The sequence below is a fragment of the Mustela erminea genome, chromosome 9 (assembly GCF_009829155.1).
Source record: "Mustela erminea isolate mMusErm1 chromosome 9, mMusErm1.Pri, whole genome shotgun sequence".
Lineage (NCBI taxonomy): Eukaryota > Metazoa > Chordata > Mammalia > Carnivora > Mustelidae > Mustela > Mustela erminea.
The window spans coordinates 68,722,420-68,747,043 of record NC_045622.1 but is presented as its reverse complement, the minus strand read 5'-3'; the positions used below and the strand labels follow the sequence as shown (position 1 = coordinate 68,747,043).

General features: G+C 40.5%; 1 protein-coding gene across 2 annotated transcripts in view; it reads left to right on the top strand.

Moving 5' to 3' along the window:
- The first annotated feature begins 9,248 nt into the window (after positions 1-9,248).
- RRAS2 (RAS related 2) overlaps positions 9,249-24,624 on the top strand; it is a 72,377-nt gene continuing 57,001 nt past the window's right edge. The window contains exon 1 of one of the 2 annotated variants that reach the window (XM_032359338.1): positions 9,249-9,666. In XM_032359338.1, coding sequence (XP_032215229.1) covers positions 9,559-9,666 — 108 coding nt within the window. In that variant the 5' untranslated portion in view covers positions 9,249-9,558. Of the gene's footprint in view, positions 9,667-9,697; positions 10,184-24,624 lie in introns of those variants that run through there. The other variant, XM_032359339.1, reaches the window with a different exon arrangement.

The window sequence follows — 24,624 nt, the reverse complement described above, 5'->3', positions numbered from 1 at the left end:
CTGTGTTTTAACAAGTCCTCCAGGTGATTCTGATTCATGCTGAAGTTTGAGAAACACTGGCTTAGGGGAAAGAACTTAAATGGTGCCATCTTGCCAACCCCAGGGGAAACCCTGCTTAAGACAAGAGCCATGTAGAGGAAGCACAGCTGAGAGATACAGAGAGTGAAAGGGTCCTAAAGTTACCATTGGAGTCTCCGAGTCTGGTCCAGCTTGAGGTTAGTGTGACAGCTGTATCATGTAGTTATGTGAACCGATAAGTTCTTTTTATTTCTGTCTGAGTTGGGTTTCTCTCACTGGCAACCAAACAGTGAGAGAAACATCCTGATTGTTGAAGGGAACATTTATTCCTCCTTAAGTCCAAATGGAGAGATTTTTGTTAAGCCTTGGTTCTCAAAGTATGGTACCAGGAGAGGCAGCATCACCATCACCAGGGAACATTTTAAAAACACAGTTTAGGGACACCTGGGTGACTCAGTCTGTTAGGCGTCTGCCTTCAGCTCAGGTCATTGTCCTAGGGTCCTGGGATCGAGTCCTGCATCGGGCTCCTTGCTCGGCAACGAGCCTGCTTCTCCCTCTGCCTACTGCTAGCCCTGCTTGTGCACATGCTCTCTCATTCTTGCAAATAAGTAAAATAAAATATTTTAAAAAACCAAACAAACAGTTTATCATGCCCTATCCCATACCCACCAAATCAGGGTCCTGGGGATGGAGCCTGGCAATCTGTGTGGGAGTAAGTCTTCTTGGTGATTCTGATGCCCATTAAAATTTGTAAATCACTAGAGTGAGACTCCCAGACTCACTCCCCACCCTCTTATTCATCCTTTTCCATGAAGAAGGTATGCATTATCTAATTAATGGGTTCAGCAGCATGATCTGGGCATGCTCAGTTTAACTCTTCCCTTTGTTTTCCTTGACAGCTTGTCGGACTAAAGGGGAAGGTTCTTCTCTGTTCCCCTAGGTGCCACAAGCTGTACAGAGGCAGCTCCTGTAGAGGAGGCCTGCGATTTTTCCAGCCATGACTGTAACTCAGTGGTAAGTTTATTCTGGGAACCATGTAGACACACTCATGTGGCCTCACATCTAAGCCATGTCCTCCAAGGTAGCTCTTATCAGTAATAAAGCTGACATTTTTATTTTTAATCTGTTGGTTTTCTGTGTCCTGTTTCTCACTTGGTTCAGAACTTGGGTGAGGAAGAGGGCTGTTATTTATTGGGTTCCCCTAATGCCCAACACTGACTAAAATGGCAAGGGATGGAGTAGAGGATCTCTCAGGTATATTCCCTTCTTACACTTAGGGCATTGTGTCTCACGCTCTCTCTCCAACACTCCTGAGCGCCCCATGAAGAAAACCTTATTTGTTCTCACTAGACCACTGGTATCGCACCTGTGGGAGAAAGAAGTATCCTGTGGCTCATGGGGCACAGGAGGGAAGATTGCAATCACAAAGCATTTCCTTTCAGTTCTCTCCTGGAACAGTGTAGTTCTCTGGGGCAGGAATGGGGCCTTGAAACCAATGCATTTTAAAAAGCCTCCTAGGAGCTGCTGTCTGCCTTGGCCTTATTGTCAGGTTCTACCAGCCATCCAACCTAAATCCATGTGGCTGCACTTGAAGTTGTGTCCTATTCTGGAAGCTAGAGATGTTTTAGCTTATCATTTCAAAGCAAAGACTTCCCATTTTTTCTATTCTACGCTCTCGGTCTTTCACAAGTTCTTCGCAAATCTTTAAGACAGTCATAGTCACGGTCCTGGTAAGGGATGTGGATTAAAGAGGGCTCTGTCTGGGGTTCCATAAACCAGACCTGGGTGCTACAAGAAACTTGATTTTCAGGGTTCAGTCCCCTTACAGCAGCAGGCATGACTCTTTTTGGAAATCTGGGGCAGGAAAGGAAGTGACAAAGCAGCCATCACAGTCCACCTGAGTGATAACAGGACGACAGAGGGATTTTCTATATATTGACCCTAATTCTTGTTCTTTCTGGAAGAGTTAATTCCCAGATTATCTAACGAACACTACATTTTACACAGTTAGATTATATATGTACAACCTTGACTCCTGCTTTGCCTATATCATTAAAATTTGTTCATAAAGAGGGGTGTCTGGATGGCTCAGTTGGTTGAGCCCCGACTCTTGGTTTCAGCTCCGGTCATGATCTTGGAGTCATGGGATCAAGTTCCACTTTGGGCTCTGTGTTAGGTGCAGAGTCTGCTTGGGATTCTGTCTCTTTCTCTCCCTCTGTTCCTCCCCATTCTCTCTCTCTCTCTCTCTCTCTCTCAAATAAATAAATAAATAAGAAAGAAAGAAAAGAAGGAAGGAAGGAAGGAAGAAGAGAGAAAGAATGAAATATGGGAAAACTCAAAGTAGGAAATAAAACTCTCTTGTGATCTCACTACCTAGGATAACTGAATATCCTATTGGCCTTTCTTTCTTTTCATCTGTTCATAATGATTAAGTAGAAAAGCTTTGAGCCACTCATAGGTTCAAATACACACTCTGCCTTGTACTAGCTATATGACATCTCTGTGCTTCAACTTTTTTTTTTTTTTTTAAATACAAACAGTAATAGAACCCACCTCATATGGTTGCTTTGTGGATTAAACTGGTTAATAGGTTTTAAGTAATCCGCACAATGCCAGGCTCCTGGTAAGTGCTCAGTAAATGGTTGTTATGAAGTATGTGTTTCATATTTTTGTATATACGGATCTGTATCCTATTCTCATTTTCCCATACAGATAAACATTATTTTTAATGCCAGGTAGTATTCATAATCATATTGTAGCATCATGTATCTAACCGAGTCTCTGTAGTTGAATATTTAAGTAGTTTTGATTTTTCATTATTTAAAAAAGATGCAGCGGTGGACACTCTTGCTTGATTGTTCCCGGCAGCCACTGCCTGAAAGGGGCAGTGTGACTTTGACCCTGCTCTGTCTCCTAGGCTCTGGGGATCCCAAGGCAATGCACTACGTTGAGTCAGGCCCCAAGCTGGGAGACAGAATCCGAGTTCCAGTTGTCCTTCTGCTCTATCTCTGGGGACCACGCTTTTCTATCTGGGCCTCTGCTTCCCCATCTTTAAATGAGAACTTTAGTGGGAATGATCTCAGAGTACTTTTTCTGCTCTATCCAGGACTCTATGATTCTATAACCATCCTCCGCTAAGCTATGGATTCCTCTGGCTCTGTTGTGGCCTTCCTCAGGGCTGTGTGTGCCCACGCTACAGCGTGTGTTTCAGTTTCTATTCTTAGCAGTGTGATCTTTAAACAAGGAATAGATTTGTGCATCTGTCTCATCTCAGATGCACACGGCTCCTGCTGGGCTGTTTCATTCTCCACCAGCCATTCATTCACATTAGGAGCAGAGGCCCATTAAGGAAGTTAGTGGATGGTGTGTTTCCATCCACCATGGTAAGAGCAGAACGCTTCCTGATCTGGGGTTTGGCCCTTTTTGGTTATCAGGCCTGGGCTCTGCCTGACTCAGCTATAGATGAGGTCAGGGGGATCTTCATTTCAGCAGTACCTCCTTCCTCACTCCACCCTTAGATCCTTTCTCTGGGATGGGCCAGGGATGGTATTCGGGCAATGGTGGTTTTTAGAGATGGTGAGTCACCAACATTCCAGATGAGAAGGTCATTGTTTGTTCTGAAATAGAGTGGACACGGATGCGTCTACTCTCCTCCAAGAGTTCTCAGCTATGGAGGTGTCTCAGGGTTGCTTTGGGTATTTAAATACACAACTTCTGAGTCTTGGTTATCAAGATGGCAGGTAGGGGAGCCCAGGTTCTTCATTATAAGATGATCACAGGTGATTCAGATGTGCGTCCCGGCTGAAGAGCACTGGCGGATCATTGTAAGATTGGCAAACACTTAAAGCCCACAAAGACCAGGCAGGTAGCATCCACTGCGATGGGATGTAATAAGACTGCTCGTGACTTTAAAGGACAGAGGCATCCTAGACCTTTTCTCAAGGGCAGCCTGTACTTACCTGGACCCAGTTGTCATATGATAATGTTGACCTGATGTTGCTAGATATTCCATTTAATTTTATTGGAAAGAGTTAGAAATCCAGATTTGTTTGTGAAATGTCCTATGTTAAAATATTGATAACTCAGTTACATGTTGGAAATCCGATTTTAAAAATTGAATTATGCACCAAAACACATCTGCTGGCCAAATCAGGTCTTGAATCTGCCTGTTGAAGTTTCTTGACAGTCCTTTAGCCAGACAGTCCCTCAGCTTAAGCCAAAATGATGCATTCAACAGGTCTCCTGATCGGTAGCATTACACCATCTCTGCGCTGTGAGGCTCTGTGGGATTCTGGATAACACCCGGCTTGGCATGAGGTAAAGTGCTCTAAGCAGGGGAGTCAGAAGACCTGTGTCCTGCTAACAACTTGCTAGGTGACATTGGGAAAGATTCTTTCAGGATTTCTTTCGGTAGGGGAAGGGGAATGATCTCTACCATTCTTTCCAAGTTTGTAGGTCATTCTTTTTGTAAAGATTTACATACTTCCCTATTTTATTCCAGCTACTTGAGAAGGAAACTTTCCAGATTAAGATGAAAATTCATCTTTATTTGGCTCGAATGACAATTAGTTCTTTCTTTCCCATATTCTCCTATGTCATCAGTGATTTCTTTTTGTAGAGGTTTCTTTTTGTGTAGGCTTTTGGGGTATTTTCTAAGGGCAAGAAAACATTTTGGAATGGAAGTCTCAGTGGAGTTGAGCCTGTAAGCTTCTTGCTTGCTGCTCACTCAACTTTGAATCAAATAATAGTAATAATAAAAAAGGGAATAGAGATGACACAGGGGACACCTTGGCGTAAAAAAAAAAAAAAATTTCCTTGATAGGTCAGATAAAATCCTGGAACTGAATCTTTTCTTTCCATGGTTTTATTAAAGTTAAATTCATATACCATAACATTCACTTTAAAAAGTGTATAATTCAATGGTTTTTAGTATATTTACAGAGTTGTGCCACCATCATCACTATCTAATCTCAGAATATGTTCCTATCTCCAGAAAGAAACCCCATACCCATTATCAGTCACTCAGCATTTTCCCCTCAGTCTTGGAGATTGTTAATCTACTTTCTGCCTTTATGGATTTTCTTCCTTGGAAACCTTCCATATAAATGGAATTACATAATATGTGCCCTTTTGTAACTGGCTTCTTCCAGTTAGCATGATGGTTTTAATGTTCATCCATCTTGTAGCGGGTATCAGTATCTCATCCTTTTTTATTGCCAAATAAAATTCTGTTGTATGAATATAGCACATTTTATTTAACCACTCATCAGTTGATGCACAGTCAGGTTCTTTCTACTTTTTGGCTAGTATGAATATGCTGCTATGAACTTGCATATACAAGTTTTTTTTTTTAATTTTATTTATTTATTTGAGAGAGAGACAGTGAGAGAGAACATGAGCGAGGAGAAGGTCAGAGAGAGAAGCACACTCCCGGTGGAGTTGGGAGCCCGATGCGGGACTTGATCCTGGGACTCCGGGATCATGACCTGAGCTAAAGGCAGTCGTCCAACCAACTGAGCCACCCAGGCGTCCCACATATACAAGTTTTTGTATGGGCATATGATTTAATTTATCTTGGATCTGTACTGAGGGATTATATAGTTAAGGCCATGTTTAGCCTTTTGAGGAAATGTCAGACTGTTTTCCCAAAGCTGCAGCACCCTGTTATATTCTTACTGGCAGTGTGTGAGGGTTCTAGTTTCACCACTTTCTTGTCAACAATTGTTATTATCTGGCTTTTTTATCATGGTGATCCTAGGGAGTGTGAAGTAGTATCTCATTGTAGTTTTGATGCCACAGTTGAATCAGTTCCGGATTGTCCTGACCTAGGCTATCCACCCACCCTCCAGCTAATTACTGTGGCTAGTGGAGGTTGATAATCTTAAGAGAATTAGAGTGTACCCTTGCAGCTGGGCGTGGGTGCCATTCATAAACCAGAGGGGAAATTTGGAGATATTATTTGGCAGGAGGGAGAAATGGATGGCTGGGAGGCAACCGGCACATATTTCCTATAGGATGGGTTTGCTTGCTTGGTTTCAGGAAATTGTCCTATACACAGGGATCGTAGTGGTGCAGAGTAGGAAGGAAAGAGAATCTTGGTCAGGACTCAGGCATAGAGGTAGCTCACAAAGAGGTGGACTGAAATAGATTCTACCTAAAATAGGCTGGAACTTCAGAAGGCAAGAAGCATAAGCAGGATACTTTGGTCATCTTCTTGGTCCTGAAGGATTATGGGAAATTTTAGGGCTAGGCAGAAATTGAGAGACATTTGTGGGAAGATTAACTGGCACTTTCTCAGCACTTCTTTGAGTCTCCTCTTTCTTTTCTCTCTCCTTTTCCTTCTTCTTTTCACATTGATGATAATATCTGTCATTGAGGTCTTTCTGGCTATGACTGCTGTGTAACAAATATTTTGCTTCCCCTCCTGCAAAAAAATAGGTGTTTAAAACAACCATTTTATACCTGTTTGACCCTGGGCTGGACCCATGCTGGGGGGAGCGGGGAGGGAAATTCTCTAAAGCACATTACTGAGTCAACTGGCAAAATTGGAATATCAATTTAGATTAGATGAAAATATTCATATCGGTATTAAATTTACTAAAGTTGATAACTGTACTGTAGTTATATGAGATCCTATCCCTATTCCTAGGAAATATACACTGAGGTACTTAGGGACAAAGGGCCATAATGCCAGTAACTTACCCTTAAATGGTTCAAAAAATTCATTTCTATATATGGATTGTATATAATCAGACATATAACCATAAATTTATATATATATATGAAAGAGAGAAATAGGGGGTATACTTTATACTTTACACATGGAAGTAATTTCCAATTGAAAAAGTGAGAGAAGGACAACCAGTTTACTACTTTATTTTGCTCATGATTTTGTGCATCAGGAAGGGCTGGTCTGGGGTCTCTCCTGCAGGTGTCTCAGAGGTCAGGAGTGACTGCCTGCAGGGGAAGGTTCAGCAATGTTGGGTATCCAAGATATCTCCCGAGGCTGGAAGTTGATGCTGGAGGTCTACTGGAGCTCAGTTGGACCTTTGACTTGCATGCTTACATGTGGCCTTGCTAGCATGGGCGTCTTAGGGTAGCCAAACTTCTTACTTTGTTTCTCCCAGAGTGAGAATCCCAAGAGAACAGGTGGAAGCTGAATGGCCTCTTCTGACCTAGCCTTTGAAGTTATATAGCATCTTTTCTGCTGTATTCTACCAGTTCCAAGGAAGTCACTAGGTAGTGTCCAAGAACTTGCCCTCATGTTCCAAAATTGCGATAGAAGCTTACTGCATGCTAGGCACTGTTTTATGTGCCTTATAGGTATTAACTCATTTGATTCTTGCTGAAAAACAACAACAGCAGCAACAAAACAACCCTTATGGTAAGTAGCCTTACTGTCCTTAGGAAAGACAAAACTTGGGATACAGAGTTTCAGTTCCCAACATTAGTGGAAGAGCTAGGATTTGAATCCAGACGGTTTGGCCCCAGACCCTATGGCCTTATCTACTACCTGATACTACCTCTACATAGAGCTGTGATTCCTGCTACATTTGGTTAAACTGCCATACACATAGATAACCACTTAAAAAAAAGATTTCTTTATTTGAGAGAAAGAGAGAGAGAGAGAGAACTAGTGGGAGGGTTAGAGCAAAGAGAAGAGAAAATGACAAGCTGACTCCCCACTAAGCAGGGAGCCCAAGGTGGGGCTTGATCCCATGACCCTGAGATGAGGGCCTGAGCAGAAACCAAGAGTTGGAGGCTTAACCAATGACACCACCCAAATGCCCCTATAATCCCTTTCGGCTCAGGATCACTGGCACGCAAACTTCCCCAATACATTCCAAATCACATGACATAATTCTTATCTTCTGAGCTCTGACTTTTGCACATGCACTCTCCTTTCTCTGGAATACCTTTCTTCTTCTTCTTTTTTTTTTTTTAAAGATTTTATTTATTTATTTGACAGAGAGAGGTCACAGTAGACAGAGAGGCAGGCAGAGAGAGAGAGAGGGAAGCAGGCTCCCTGCTGAGCAGAGATCCTGATGTGGGACTCGATCCCAGGACCCTGAGATCATGACCTGAGCCGAAGGCAGCGGCTTAACCCACTGAGCCACCCAGGCGCCCCTGGAATACCTTTCTTCTAATTATTCACCTGTCTCTATTACTTATTCTTCAGATCTTTTAGGAAGCCTTCCTTGACCACTCAACTCTCGGCGGAATGCTTCTGTTATGGGCACACATGCTGCATGGTTCTTAATAGTTACAGTGCTTATCATTATGCCTGATAATTTTGTGGTTGTCCTGGCTGTCTCCCCCACTGGACTATAAGTTCTCTGAGGGCAGGGACGCGGCTTTGTTCAGGAGAGGATCTCTAGGACTGGGTAAGTGCCTGGTATGTACTGTGTCCATAATTACAAACTAACCTCTCACTTACACTCCTCTAGACAATGACCACATATTTCTCACACATAAATGCAGCCACTAGGATGCTCTCCTGACACATACGAAACCTGTCCCATTTACTCTCGTCCATGCACCCTCAATCACTGTGACATCCCCCATGCTCACTCAGTCACTGTCACGTTCCTCCCCTACGCTCTGGCTGCAACCCATCACACACACAACTACTGTGACACAGTTCTGATCCTCAATCACTGTCACACACTATTTTTCACACAATCACGGTCACCATCTGTATTCTTAAAACAGGATATTTACTCTCCTACAAAAACTGAGTTAAGATGACAACAGCTCTATTTTTCACAACGCCTTCACATACTGTATTTTTTCATCCATGGAATCCCTGACAATCCCTGACATTGCACAGTTATGGTCACACTCCGTCTACTGTCTTCCTCTCGCTCCCCCTTGACACCCACTCCTCCTACACGCGCACGCGCGCGTGTACACGCGCGCACAGACACACAGACACACACAGACACATACAGACACACATACACACACTCACTGTCAAGGGATCGGAGGGGTCCGGTCGCGGGGGTCTGAGTCGCCCTCTGTCAGCGCTTGAATCTCACTCCCACACCTTCCACCCTCACAGTCACTCCCGCGCTCCCTCAACTCACTCTCACTGTCGAGGGACGCCAGGGGCGGGTCCGCGGGGGTCTGAGCCGCCAGGGGTCAGCGCCGGAGTCTCAGCCCAGGCCAGCGCGGCCCCGCCCCGCCCCGCCCCCTCATGCATATGCAGCACCTCAGCCTCGCAGCCCGGCCCCCAGACGGCCATTTGTAGCGGCGCTGGAGGCAGTGTTCGGCAGGCGCTGCGGAGACGTGTGGAGGAGCGCGCGCCCCCCGGCCGCTGCCGCCCCTGGCCCCTGCGGTCCTCCGGCTCCTCCGCGCCTCGGGCGGGACCCGGCCAGCCCGGGCGCCGCGTTGCCGCCCGGAGCGGCCCTCCCGGCAGCTCCCGGCGCCCGGGACCCCCGCCCGCCGCTCGCCCGCAGCCCGCCGGCCGCACACGTCTCCGGAGCCGGGCCTAGGGCGGGCGGCGGCTCGGCGTGGCCGGGCGGGCTCGGCGGCGTCCCCATGGCCGCGGCCGGCTGGCGGGACGGCTCCGGCCAGGAGAAGTACCGGCTCGTGGTGGTCGGCGGAGGCGGCGTGGGCAAGTCGGCGCTCACCATCCAGTTCATCCAGGTGCCTGGAGCGGGCCTGCCGGGGGCGCCGGGGCGGCGGCGGGCGGGGGCTCGCGCTACCTGTGGCGGGGCGGCTGCCGCGACCCCGCCCCAGAGGCGCGGCGCGGGCCGGGGGCGAGTTGGGGGGGGCGGTGGTGCGGGCCGGGCTCTGCCCTCCTGCCCTGCGGCCGTGGCGCCGCGCTCCTGCCTGCCCGGCGCCCTGTTCGGCGTCCGGGGAGTCGGGCTTCTCAGGAATGTGTCCGGGAGGGCGGAGCTGGCAGGGTGGGAAGCGCCGATCCACCTTATCGCTCCGGTGGGGGCCGAGCCTCCCGGGAGGCTGCGCCGCCGTGCCGTGCTTCCTGCCCCGCGGCTGGGTCTCGGGGCGTCGGGTGCGGGGCTGCAGCCCCTCGCGCTGGGCTTTCAGCCGCTGCGGCCGCCTCCTGCACCGTCGGTGCGATCGCGGTAGCAACTTGGCCGCGGCTCCGCGTGGTCTGCGGGTTTCTCCGCGCACGCTGAGCCCGAGCTGCCGGCTTCGAGCTGTATGTTTCTCTTTGTGTGTGTTTGTGCTTTTCTTTTAAGTAATCTCTTAGGTACTATGTCCGGGTGGGAGTGTGTGATCATGCCCGAGGGAAATGGTGGCTTCGAGGAAGTTAAGAATGTTCTCCGATAGGGGTGAGACCATTTCCTAGGAATTCCTGGTGCCTTCCTGCTTCTCGCTTTGCCAAGGTGAAGTTTGGGATGGGCCAGGCTAGGAGATGACCGACCCGGGCGTGCCTTCCCTATCTGTTCCAACTACCCACTCCTCCACTCCCAGCTCTCTCTGGTTGGTAGAGGCGAAAGTCAGAGCTTGTGGTAAAGAAGAGGGCGGTGGAATTCTTCATTCTTAGGATTTGCTCTTGTTAAGAGGTTTGAGTGATCTTTTCGGGGGATTTTGAAAATGAGAAACCCAGATGTCTCTCTGCTTTTGTCAACCTAAAAGGTGTGGCATATGCTGGGAGAGAACGAAGGTACCCCTTTATAACAGTAACAAAGATATTCTTACTATATTAAGAATACTGTTAAGATGCCTCGGTGAAGAATTGATTTCTGGTTTCCGTTTCATCCATCTGTTATCAGCTGGGATACATGAATGGCTTGTTTCAATTTCACTTAACGTTTAGAGTGACATTAAAATACAGAGTACTGTTAACATAAATGTGATTGTTACCTTTCACGTTGACTAAATGAGCAATAATTGCTGTTAAAATATTTCAAGGGGTTAAAAACTACTGCTACAACCTTTTTGTCCAGGAAGAGATGTTTACGTAATGAGCATTTACAGTATGCTCATTAAGTGGGTTTAAAAAAAAAATCACACCGAGTAAGAGGTGAGATTGGTTTAAGTTTAGCAGGCTGCAGAATCAGGGATATTGTCTTGTTGCTATTTCGCTAGGGCCAAGAGAGATTTTAACTGATGGCAAAGCAAAACAGTTTATACCTTAACCTTTCTTTGGAGACTGTACTTGGGGGGCTGGCAGTGGTGGTGAGGAGTGAGAAAAGAATCCTGGGTTCCAGTATTAGTAAAGTGTCACCTGAAAGGTTAAACTACACATACGTAGGTCCTTTGTGGAGGAGGGACTGTCTGAATATACTTAAATATGTAAGTTATTTAATTAAGGTATTGGAACCTTTTATTTTTGGGAAATAGTTTCAGAAACTGCTAAGATAACAGTAATTGCTGTTTTAAAAAATGATTCTCTAGAATTCTTTTGTTAAAGAAACATCTCCTTTATGAGTAGTACTGTCCTAGATGGTATGAAAGAAGTAAGTGAGCCGTGTATGGATGAGAAACACACACATATGTATATATGGAGAAAAAGTGAGCTTTGAGTCAACGTAAGTGTTTATCTTGCTCTGTCATTTATTGGTTGTGAGAACACTGCCAGAATATTCAGCTTCCCTGAGTCTCCACTTAATCATCAGCAAAAGGGATAGGATCACACATTGTTTATTATCTTTTGAATTATGGGAGTGTCCTTAGCACTGTTGTGGGTCACATAGTGTGTGCTCAGTTAATGATGGCTATTAGTGTAAGTGTCTATGTATATAATTTTGTATCACATTTAAATGCAAAGGGAATTCAGAATTGGGGAAAAGTCAGTTTGGGAAGAATTGATAACAGTACTGTATAGGCTTGGTGTTAGGGAGAGAGTATGTATGGGGGAGGTTATATGCTAGTTGGGAGAGAGAGAAGGCAGGCAAGGAGGGGAGTGTGAGAGGCACGTGATCTGGAGCCAGTGAAAGGGAGCAGTAGGCTCCGACTCTGAGGGGACTTTTGCAGAGGTAGAAGCCAGTCCACCTGGGTGGAGTCTCAACTCTACCACTTGCTGCAGTATAATCTTAGATAAATTTCTTAATCTCTCAGTATCTCAATTTTCCCCATCTGTAATCTGGGGAAATACACAGTACCACATACTCTTGTGGTGAAAATTAAATGAGTTGATCTATGTCAAGGACTTAAAACAATGCCTATTGTATAAAAAGTCTACAGACATTATTGTTGTTATATTAATCTTATACTATGGAGCTAAAGTGACTATTTATCATCTACACTTAATAGAACCACTATTTATTGTCTGACTCTTGGGAAATTAAAATTCATTCTGCTGTGATTGTCTAGCAGTGGTAATTGGAGAGGAGATGGCAGGAGGATAATAATCTTAACAAGTGGAAGTCAGTTCTTGTTGTAGGAGATCAGGATGACACAAATTGGTTTTATTTACTTTTAAGTCTTCTGAAATGACACTTTTTAGGGTTCAGTATATATTTTTCTCTTATATAATCTTGAGCAGAAAAAATACAGTAAATTGGGGAATGGAGAATTTAAAAATGACTTTGTCTTTAGTCTTGACTTTCTTTAACCTTAGATGTACTGGGACCTATGCATATGAAGAGCTGCAAAATAGGAAATTAAGGCAATAATTGCTTAATTGAGGTGCCTTTTCCTCTTTAAAAATGAATTCAGCAAATCATAAAGTGTATAAAAATGTAAATTATGTGGAGTTAATGTTTCTGTTCATAGTTTTTTGAAAAATGTTTTAAGTCTTGTTGGTAAATAGAATACCTAAATGATGAGTAAATTGTAGTTAGGAAATGATCTTAACATTGTACCAAGTGAAATGGAGAGAGTTTGGCGTATCTGGATTCTAGGTCTCTCTACTCACGTGATGCCGGGGAATCTCTTAATCTCTCAGTCTTTTCAAGGCTTTAGTTTTATTTTTCTCCATAAAATGTTGAGTTTGGGTGAACAAATCTCTGTGCTTTTGAAATTCTGGGTTCTTATTTAGTTAACTAGCTATGTGTCTTTAGTCAAATATCTTGGGTTCTCTGAGTCTCCTCTGTAAAGGGAGACTAATAATAGTATCTTTAGGGTTTTTGGAATAAATACAATAGCATGGCAAATCATTCAGCACAGTGCCATCTATAGAGTAAGTTAATAATAATTGTTACCTGGTATTATTTGCTGCTATTATTATCTTGTTCTTCCAAAACAAAGTTTGTGATTTCTTCATTTTTGCTTGACACATAATCTGGTCTCTTAAGGCTTCAGCACTCCCTACCTCCCACCCCAACCTCAGATTCCCCTCTTCACATTGTGTGGTCTTTAGGTGATAAATGTTGATCCTGTTTTGAGTTGGGGAAACTTCTTTTTATCAGTTGCAAGTTGATTTTTGGGAAATTTGGAGTATTATTGGGGTTTTGGGTTAATGCTTTACCTGCTAACTCTCAGAAGAGAACACATGTGTTTTACAGAATTAGAGGAATTTCCCAGCTTCTAGGCTTTGTTTAGCATCCTGACTTTATTGAGCAGTGTGTCAGATTTTGAGGTGTGTGGGGGATAGTTGATTGCTCACGTGTTGAGTTTTAGTCAGTTTTACAATCTGTTAGTCTGGACCTCACTCAGACCTTGCTTTTTACTCAGAGTTTGTCTTTCTCTGAATGCTTTTTCATGGACTTTTCCTGGGGCAGAGATCCTAGAAGAGATTTCAGGACTCATTATGTTATAGTTAACTGGTCCACGTGTGAAGGGCGTAAGTTTAGGTTCCAGAATTGGTGCTCTACTGCAACATCTTGAAGACACTCTGCAGTTGTAAGTCATATAAAATAACTCATGTCTGTGAATCTGAAACTATAGGTTTATCTTTTTGTGTGCATCTATTGCTTTACATTTTCAGAGTGATTTACAAATGAATTCTTGGTATTGAAAAATAAGGCACCTCTCCTGATGGTGGTATTTATTGGAGATTATTTTGGTAACACCAGAAGTGGATCTGCTGATAGCTCCTGCATAGAAGTGGTAGGCATGCAAGGAAGAGGATGGCCACTTTTGTTAGAGCAGAAGCAGAGAAAGTCTAACCTGAGGTCCCTTAAAACTCATTCTTACTCATTCTAACATGTGTGCGTCTCTGATGGGATGGGGAAAGTTGCAGCAGTGTAGTGGGGACATTTCTGTTGAATGGGTCAAGAATCCTGTTTTTCCCCTTGATATAATACCATTAGAAGGCAAAGTGATGATGATAGGCAGCTGCCTACTGGGATGAGATTTTTAATTCACTTGTGAGGCTGAAATGTGGGTCTTTGCAAACTTTGAAGTGAAAGTAGTTGTTAATTTGGTTGGGAATTAAACTGGTAACTTTAAAACGGGGGACTGGGTGGGAAGAGAGACTTTTTTTCAAAGATTTTATTTATTTGATAGAGAGCACAAGCAGGGGCAGTGGCAGAGGGAGAGGGAGAAGCAGGCTCCCCACTGAGCAAGGGAGCCCCGAGTCGGGCTCCCTCCCAGGACCTCGGGATCATGACCTGAGGTGAAGGCAGAACTCAATCAACTGAGCCACACTGGTGCCCTGAAAGGAGATTTTTTAAAAAGCAGTATTGCTTTTTTAATTTTAAAAGTTCCTTTTAATTTTTCCTTTTTTTTTTTTGGCATGGGGAGGGATAGAGGGAGAGAGAGAGAATCTGAAGCAGACTCCCTCCTGAGCCTAGAGCCCATCCCAGGGCTTGATCTCACAACCTTGAGATCATGACCTAAGTCAAAATTAGAAATTGGACTCTTAACCAACTGAGCCACCTAGGAGCCTCTGAAAATTCCATTTTCAAAGTAATAGATCATAAAATTGAAACAGATTTTCTGATGCTGTACAAAGATTTCTTCTTCCTTTCTTTCCCTCCCTTCTGTTTCCCTCCCTTCCTTCCTTCCTTCCTTCCTTCCATCCTGCCATCCTTCCTTCCTTCGGAGGAAAAATAGAAGTGTCTTTAGAGTATTAGTTCTGTATGCCCTCCTTACTGAAAAGTGATAGTGAATAAAACACTTTCACACTGTCAGTAGACATTGTGGAGTTAATAGTGAATCTTCTGGCAAGGCCTTGATCTTGAATTACTTTGGGCAGAGTTGCTGAGTCTGTGTTTGGGATTGAAACTTAGTTTAAAGTAATGTCCTTGGTAGACCTTTGATTTATTTTTACTTTGTAAAGAGAAACAGCTCTCAGGCTTTTATGAAAAAGACAAAGATTTTATGTGTGGCTCTAAGAAACAAAGAAATTTAAGTTGTCTAAAATTAGGCTATTGGAGACATAGAATGAGTTCCTTGTCACCTTATAAATTATATTTTGTTTTTAGTGTTTTATAAAAGCAGTGTGATTGTTTATTGGCTACATAGCATTAAATTGTAGTTTAATTAAATATATTACAGTCACAGAAATTGTTGTTTGTATATATTAGTAGTTTAATATTGCCCGCCAACTTATCTTGTCACCTCATTTGGTGATTATTTTCTTCTAGGAGAAAGAGCTTTGTATACAAGTAAGTACATGTTTAGTAGTTGAAGTATGGATATAAAAGTCAAAGTAACATCTAATGTTGCTTTAAAAAAAAAAACTTTACTCAGATTTTCCAGATGCTAACATATTTTATAAAATAACATGTTTTACCATATTTGTTTTTTATCTTCCCAATCTATGCTGTTTTATTTAAAATCATTTGAGTGTAAATTGAAGACAGTGACCCCTTATTTTTAAGTCTCTCCATGTATATTTCCTAAATACAAGGTCATTTGCTTACATAAACATAGTGTACAACCAAAATCAGATATTAACATTGATATATTATTAAGCTAACATGCAGAGCTTTTTCAGATTTTGTCTGTTGTCCCAATAATGCCCTTTATAGCATAAGAAAATCTCTGATTATGCACCGCATTCCGTTTCCATGTCTTTAATTTGGAGCAGTTTTTTAGTCTTTGTGTTTTAGGACATTGACATTTTTGAAGAGTGTAAGTTATTTGTAGAGTTCCCTCAATATGAGTTTGTTTCCTCATGGGTAAATTTGGCTTATGCATTTTTGGGGGTCAGGAATGACACAGAAATAATGAGTTGTTCTTAGTGCACTGTATCAGGAGACATATAACAGATGTAGATTTGACTGTATATGTTTACCTTTTGACTTAGTAATCCCAGATCTAGGAATTTACCCTGAAAATACACTTCCACGAGTATGAAAATACACATGTATAAGCTTACAGCATTGTTTGAAATTTAAAAAATTAACAATTTACAGAATAGGAGAGGAATTGAATAAAATGTACATTTACCCAGTGGAGCATTATGTACCTATTAAAAAAATAAGAAAGTTCTCTATGAACTGATAGGAAGTGCTTTCCAGGATAAATTGTTCAGTGAAAAAAAGTGCAAAAGTATCTACAGTATAATGTGCAGTGTAAGAAAGAAGGGGAAATAAGAAGGTAGGTATTTTCAGCACTGAGTGGGTAAAGAAGAGATTAATGAGATTGGTTAGCCATAGGGAGTGGGTAGGAATGAGGGGGAAAGGGTAGAGAGAATGGAGTTGGTGACCTTTCCAAGGATACTTTGTGACTTTTGGAACCATGTTTAATGTTTCACATACTCAGGCCATAAACAGCAGACACCAGTACAATCAAGTGATGAAGAAAAAGGCCACCCTAAGGTGGAATACAAACAAATAAATGAACTGAACCTAATTTCAGATGAGTAACATAACCACACCAAAGGGAGGAAAAACCCTAACTTTTGAACTTGGTGTTTGGACTATGTCCTCAGGATAAAGACAGACAGTACTTGAAACAAACATTGAACTCTAGTTAATAGGCTGTGTGTGTGTGTGTGTGGCAGAGGTATGGGTTTTCAATTCTGAAATGATTTTTTTTTAAAGATTTTATTTATTTATTTGACAGAGAGAAAGATCACAAGTAAGCAGAGAGGCAGGCGGAGAGAGATGGGGGAGCAGGCTCCCTGCTGATACGAGGCTCGATCCCAGAACCCTGAGATCATGACCTGAGCCAAAGGCAGAGGCTTAACCCACTGAGCCACCCAGGTGCTGCGAAATGATTTTCTTTTCTTTTCTCTTCTTCTTCTTCTTCTTCTTTTTTTTTTTTTTTTAAAGATTTTATTTATTTATTTGACAGAGAGAGATCACAAGTAGGCAGAGAGGCAGGGAGAGAGAGAGAGAGAGAGGAGGAAGCAGACTCCCCACTGAGCAGAGAGCCTGATGCGGGACTCCATCCCAGGACCCTGAGATCATGACCTGAGCCGAAGGCAGTGGCTTAACCCACTGAGCCACCCAGGCACCGGCGAAATGATTTTCTATACTAAGATTAAGCAAATAAGTAAATACATTTTGGAAAATGGGAGCTAACTTTCTCACTGTTTGTTCTCACTGTGGAAAGGGGGAAGGTTAGCATCAACTCTGATTCTTGTTTAGAATTGAAGATATTGGCATAAATTCATGGTTTAAAAATTATAGATGCAGAACTAGATGCATATGAATACATATACATTCATCTGTGCATCTTTTTTCCAGTGCTCTCTGCTAAGAGTGCCTAGAAACAGTGACTGGGGCACCTGGGTGGCTCAGTGGGTTAAGCCTCTGCCTTTGGCTCAGGTCATGATCTCCATCCAGCGCCACACTGGGTTCCCTGCTCGGTGGGGAGTCTGCTTCTCCTCTCTCTGCCTGCCTCTCTGCTTACTTGTGATCTCTCTGTCAAATAAATAAATAAAATCTAAAACTAAAATCTAAAAAAAAGAAACAGTGACTCCCCATTAGCAGTGAAAATACCTAGTACCACATCTTGGTTTCTCAATACCATTCTTTACTAACAGGAACCTTAAGAGTTAGGGTTAGGCCAGGGAAAAATAGAAGATGAACTTGAAGTATCATGTAGAGTCAGAAAGTAGGGAAGTGCTAAAAAAACAAAATGATGGTGACATGTTAAAGAGACAGCCAACCCAGAAGGACTCCCGTTGGCTAATTTGGGGACAATATAACAATTATAGTAATTGGTTACTATCCATAAAGTAGGAGTCTGTGAATCCTTAGGGATAAATAAAAAAATGAAGGAGGAAAGGAAGTTCTTCCTTAAGAAATCTGATAAGCTCAGAGGCAATAGTGAATTAGGAAATCACTATTTGGCCATCATAACAATTGATTTGAGTCAGAATCATAAATAGATGTTAGAGCTAGTGGATTTTAGGGTAGCTGGATATTAATATAGTTTTAAAGTACCTGTCCATGAGATATTATTATCAAGAGAAAATAGTAACCACAGTGGGGAAGCCTGGCTTACATCACCTTGACCAAGTGACTGAAACCAACGCTTCTGATGTTGCTTTAGGTAATGATATTAAGCAGTTTGTTTACTCAGTTATTTAACAAAATCTGGTTTTCATTATCAGTGTAGCTAGGTGCTGAATGAAATTAAACTCAAAGAAACCAAGTTGAGACAAAAAGGGGACCAACTTTCTGTTTAAGGAGATAATTTCTGCCTAATTTTCTAGCCAGGTATCTTTTGAGAGAAAGGTTGAAAAATTTATGTTGGATGACTACTGATTTTGGCCATGATCTTTAGCATAATGACCTCCCTTTGCACTAATCTTGTATTCATAAAATTTTTCCCCCTGTGCTCTGTGGTAGATTTGAATGGTAGATTCTCTTGCTTGCTTGCTCTCTTTTTTATGACTCAGATTTACCTTAAAGTCATTCATAATCTTGGGACACCTGGGTGGCTCAGTTGGTTAAGTGTCTGCCTTCGGTTCAGGTCATGATCTCAGGGTCCTGGGATCAAGTTCTGCATTGGGCTCCTTGCTCAGCAGGAAACCTGCTTTTCCCTTTACCTGCTGATCCCCTTCCTTGTGTGCTCTCTCTGACAAATAAATAAAAATCTTTAAAAAATTATTCATAATCTTAAACATATTTAATTAGAAAAAAACAGAATAGTAGTGTTTTATTCCCAGTTATGGGAAATGAGGAATTTAGCACTGTTTGCACCTATTCCTGTCCCAAATTTCGTGTCCTTATTATTTAAAGATGCCAATAGTGTGTGTTGCAGTGTTTTTAAAAGATTGGGTTTTTTTGTTTTGTTTTTTTGCATTCTAATTTGCTATTATAATAGTAAATAATAATGGTATTAATCCCTTTCTTATGAAGGTTTATTGCTTTTATTTGCCATTTGTATCATTCTAACTGGTTTCAGTGCTTATAATAGACTTTATCAACAGTTAGGTTTTTTTTGCCTTTTTTTTTTTTTAAGACTTTATATATTTTTTTGACAGAGAGAGATCACAAGTAGGCAGAGAGGCAGGCAGAGAGAGGGGGAAGCAGGCTTCTACTGAGCAGAGAGCCCGATGGGGGGCTCGATCCCAGAACCCTGAGTTCATGACCTGAGCCGAAGGCAGAGGCTTTAATCCACTGAGCCACCCAGGCGCCCTGTCAACAGTTTTTATTTTGAATTGGGATTTAGAGAATACTTTCGAGTGCTTTTTACTGAAACGATACCCAAGATATTTACTTTTGTATGATAAGTGATGATTTGGCCGGATGTAAAAGTATTGGGCCCCAGCATTTTGTATTAAAATAATAGAGGCATATCTTTGTTTTCCATTTCTTTACCTTTATTTGGCTGACTGACCTCCAGTTTCCATTCTGCAGGAATAACTTATTTTTTACTTGCATACTTGTAACCTTCTTTCATCATTCAGAATGATTATGATTATTATGAGAAGAACTTTCTCTCTGTTCACTAGTTTTCCCTGGAAAATGATGAAACACTCTCAGGTCTGGGAAGGTTTTCTTTTCCATTTTTATTCATTTTCTCAGTTATCTTATGAAATACTTACTATTTATGCATTGATTCTCTGAAATCATACCATATTGTGTTAAGTTAATCAGCAAAAAGAATAAGATAGTCTCCATGTAGGAGAATTTGTTAAATTTGCGTTCTGTATCACTGATGAAATTTTCTGGATGTGAAATGTAATTACTGTCTCAAACCAATTTAATGCCCTTGATATCTCAGTCTGATACTAACCAGTGGTAATATCTCTTGTTTTTTGTTTTTTTTTTCTTAAGGGCACAAAACTATTTTCTAAAGTTTGTTACTGTGTAAGGAAATAACTTTTTCCAGGGGAGGAATTTGTCCTTGTGTGGTAGAATATGTTTTTAAAAATGTATTAAAAATGTAACTGTTCTGGTGTTGGTGGTGAAAAACTGACTATTTTTCAGAATTGCCTTGGGAGACTTTGATTCCCAATCTTTTTTGATGCGAAAGGCAGGGAGGTTGATATGAGGGAGTGATAATTTTTTGGAGTATCAGCAGGATTTCAACAGATGTGAAATTCTGTTAAGCCCACTATGACATGCAGTTAATTTTGGGGTTTTCCTGAGAGGTATAATTTTGGAGAATTAGAGATGGTTAAAAGGGATAGTTTTCAAATTTATTTACCCTTCAAGGCTAAGCTTTCTGCTTTGAGCCACTGAAGAGGCTGGGGAGATTCTGAGTGTATGTGTGCGTGCTGTAAAATGAAGATCAAGGCAGAGGTTTTTCTTGCTGTAGGTATAGAAATTGCAATGGCTTAGAAGAAAAAGAATCCTTTCTTTAACGTTAGCGTGTGCTTGTGTGTGTGTGTCTAGTCTGAAGTATGCTTATTTTGTATTGTGTTGTGTATAGATGTCTTTTTATGATTTCATACCTAAACTTTTTGTTTTTGTTTTTTAAATTAAAAAAATTTTTTCTCTTATTTTTTAAATTTAAATTCAATTAATATATAATGTATTATTAGTTTTAGAGGTAGAGGTCAGTGATTTCTCAGTCTTATGTAATACCCAGTGCTCATTATATCATGTGCCCTCCTTAATGTCCAGCACCCAGCTACCCCATCCCCCCCCCAAGCAACCCTCAGTATTGTGCTTTTTTAAAAAAATGAGATTGATTGCCATCTGTTTTTCACAATAGTACTTTAGATAATTTATATGTTACAATGTGTATTTTTAATGGTATTGTAAAGAATTTTAGTGAGAGATTTTCCAAAATATTTGCAGTATCCTTAATGATTTGTGGAAAGGCATTACAGGACTGATTTTGCATGGTGTCCTTTGATATGAAATTTTATACTTTTCATTTTTAGATAATTTTAATTTCAGTTTGGATATCTCCTTAATTTTTAAAGTAAATATTTGACGAAGGATTGAGTAGATCCTTTTGTGGATTTCTAGCTTTTTGGGGCTGTGGTCAAAGTACATGACCTGTAAATTCTGTTTTGGAATATTAAGGATTTTTAATGGCCAAACATACCATTAATTTTTGTAAATATTCCAAGAACATGAGAGAACAGTATTCATTTGTAGCTCGTAAGGTGCAAAGTTTTATTCAAATCTATTAAAATGGAATTTATTACATTATTCAAATCTTCTGTATCTTCCCTTTTTTCTTATCTAACCTGTGAAACTCTGAAATACATTTATTATAACATAATATCCCATAAAAACTGCATTTTATTTTTTCTCATATTTCTTACCTTGCTTTATTTTGATACTATGTCATTTGTATATAAAATGTTATTATTGAATCTTTCTTTTAAAATTAAATATTAAGGGGCGCCTGGGTGACTCAGTGGGTTAAAGCCTCTGCCTTGGGCTCAGGTCATGATCCCAGGGTCCTGGGATCGAGCCCCGCATCGGGCTCCCCCTTCCCAGGAGGGAGCCTGCTTCCCTCTCTCTCTCTCTCTCTGCCTGCCTCTCTGCCTACTTGTGATCTCTGTCTGTCAAATAAATAAATAAAATCTTTAAATATTAAAAATATTGAATTTAATATTTTTAAATATTAAAATTCAGTAGCATCTTGTGTGGAGTTTAACCTTGATTTTGATTCTGTGAAATTATGTTGCCATTTCGCTTTTCTGGTTGTATACATTTACTTCATTTATATTTTACATTTCTTTTTTGATCGTTTTCTGGTAAGCTTTTGAGAACAGTACTTAATATGATCTTTAAAGGTCAGATTTGAGAGTCTTTGTCTTTTAGTAGGGAATTCAGCCCATTTACATTTATTGTATAATTTGATTATGTATTTATGAAATAATCTAGACAAATTTGTTTTTATCCTTTTCATATTTTCTTTCTTAAAATTTTTTATGTAGGCGTAATTAAATTTGTTTTTATTCTTTTATTTCCCCTGCATTGAGAATATAAATGTAGAGATTATTTTAAAACTAGAGGTTGTTTCTGTGAAACTTACTCCTTGTGATTGTTTTTGTCATAGTTGTATTCAGTCTATGAAATGAAACACCACAGCTGCCATGTTTTTGTTTTTTAAAAGGATTTCCTAGACCTGGAAAAATTCATGCTGCTTATTTGAGAAAAGACAGCTTGAGGTAGTGCAGAGAATCCTTTCTGTGAGTCAGGATTTATTTAGATCTTGGTTTAGCCACTATATGACTATGGTTTTGGACATGTTAACCATTCTGTGTCTGATTCACTTATGCATCATTGTTTTCAACTCTGTAAAAACTAGAATGTTTAAAATAAGTATTTTAGTAGAGGATTTTATTTATTTATCTATTTTTAATTTAAAAATTTTATTTTTTTGAGAGAGAGACTAAGCGAGCGAGCGAGAAAGAGAGGGAGAGAGAGAAAGAGCGTGAGATCACACACAAGCTTGGAGAGAAGCAGAGTCCCTGCTGAGCAGGGAGCCTGATTCAGGGCTCAATCCCAGGGCCCAGAGATCATGACCTGATCCGAAAGCAGATGCATAATGACTGAGCCACACACCCCAGTAGAGTATTTTAAAGATTTGGAATATTTTGCCTGAACGTTTGCCGCTTAGTTGTATTTGTTTGTACATTTTATATTTTATATTTTGAAAGTCATAGACCAGGAATACTTTTGTTACATAGAAGTAATCATATAGCAAAATATTAGTTAGTATTTATTGTTAGTATTAGGTCTTAAACAAGGTATAATAAATAGTTGGGGGAAAAAAGGGGTCTTAAGAAAGATGAGTTGTATCTATTATGGTTACATAGTCGCTAATTACTGAAGAGGACAAAATACCGAACTATTTTTCATTTTGGATTTCAGAGTGTCTCTGTAATTAAAAGATTATATATAGCCTATGTACATTTTAATTGAATCTTGAGTTTTAGAAATTTTAGTAGTTGATCCATAGCATTCAGTTTTATTGAAAATAGTCTTTGGAGAAGATAGTCCTATTTTAATTTCTTTGCAGAAATTCTGACTCAGGAAATGTAAAACAGCCTGAGAGTAAGGTCTTATGATTTATTACTTTTGTCTTATTTCCTGGTGGGTTTTCTTTTAATGCCTTGTTTTTGGTTAAATGATGACATGTGGTTGAGATTACAACAGTCAGCAATTTGTTAGCTAAAAGGAAAAGAACAGTAAGCAAGTAGTTGAGTCAAACTGCAAAAGAAGTTTTGTGATAGATACAACATTTTAGAAATCTTGTAGAAACGATACATGACCAGGAAATTTGTAATTTTTGTCCCTTTTGTCTCTGAAATTAAGGTGTGTCAGTAACGTAGGGAAATTCTCCTTATGTGTGTGTATGCATGTGTGCAAGCATACACAGGCGTGTATCTTACTCACTAAGAAAAGAGTGAGTTTAAGTTTAGAGAAGGGTTCATGGGTTTTTGGAATGAAAAAATGGAGATGAAATATAGAACAATGGACTAGGTCTGTGATAATATAATGACTTACAGATGCTTAAATGAATGGTTATAGTAGCTTAATTGAGTACTATGTGAATTTATTGCTTTCATATACTGGCATAGAATTTCCCTGCCAAACTTGTTTTGAATTAGCTGCTTTTAACTATCAAATAACTTAATCTTAACAATTTCTATAATTGCTGCAGTGTTATATGGTCAGACACATCATTTGGTTGAAACTTAAGAATAGAGTAGAAATTGGTGAGATTATATATCAGTAATACAAATTTCATCAAACGTTGGGTTTTGGGATTATTTTCTTACCATTATAAAGTCTGATAGGTTCTGCGATCATAATTTTAGCGGGTGTTAAAATAGTATGGAAAATTTTGTTATAATGTTAAATTGTGAGTCTCAGTTAATTTTACATTTAAAGACACTGATGTTTTGTATATTTTTTCTCCTTCCTTAGTTGCAAATTATGTATTTACTTAGATTTCTGTGTAGCAGTTTCAGGAAGGAGCCATTGGCTGAGCTGATTAGTCAAATGAAGTTGTCTGACATGGGTTACTTTAGTTTGTGGTTTAAGATGAACAGTACATGGTGCACAGCTGTCGCTCCAACAGCTTTGTTCCAGCTGTCTTACTGGCCTGTCACAAAATACCCCACATTCCTTTTTTTTTTTTTTAAATGGGACCCCTTGTAATATTCTATACTTTATTGCTTAAAATGGGTCCTACTAATTACTTTAAGGACTTACTCATTTTTATGCCTATCCATACTGTTTATTTAGAATGGTGCTAAAATGGATTATGAATAATAGATTTAAGCCTTGTCATATTTATGATTTTTGGTTAAAGTTGCAGTTGTGAAATATTTGTACAAGTAGTTAACATTGAAAAAAGCACCAAACGTAAATAATGTCCTCAAATACATAGTTGAGTATTTAAATAATGAAACTGCTCTCATTTCTT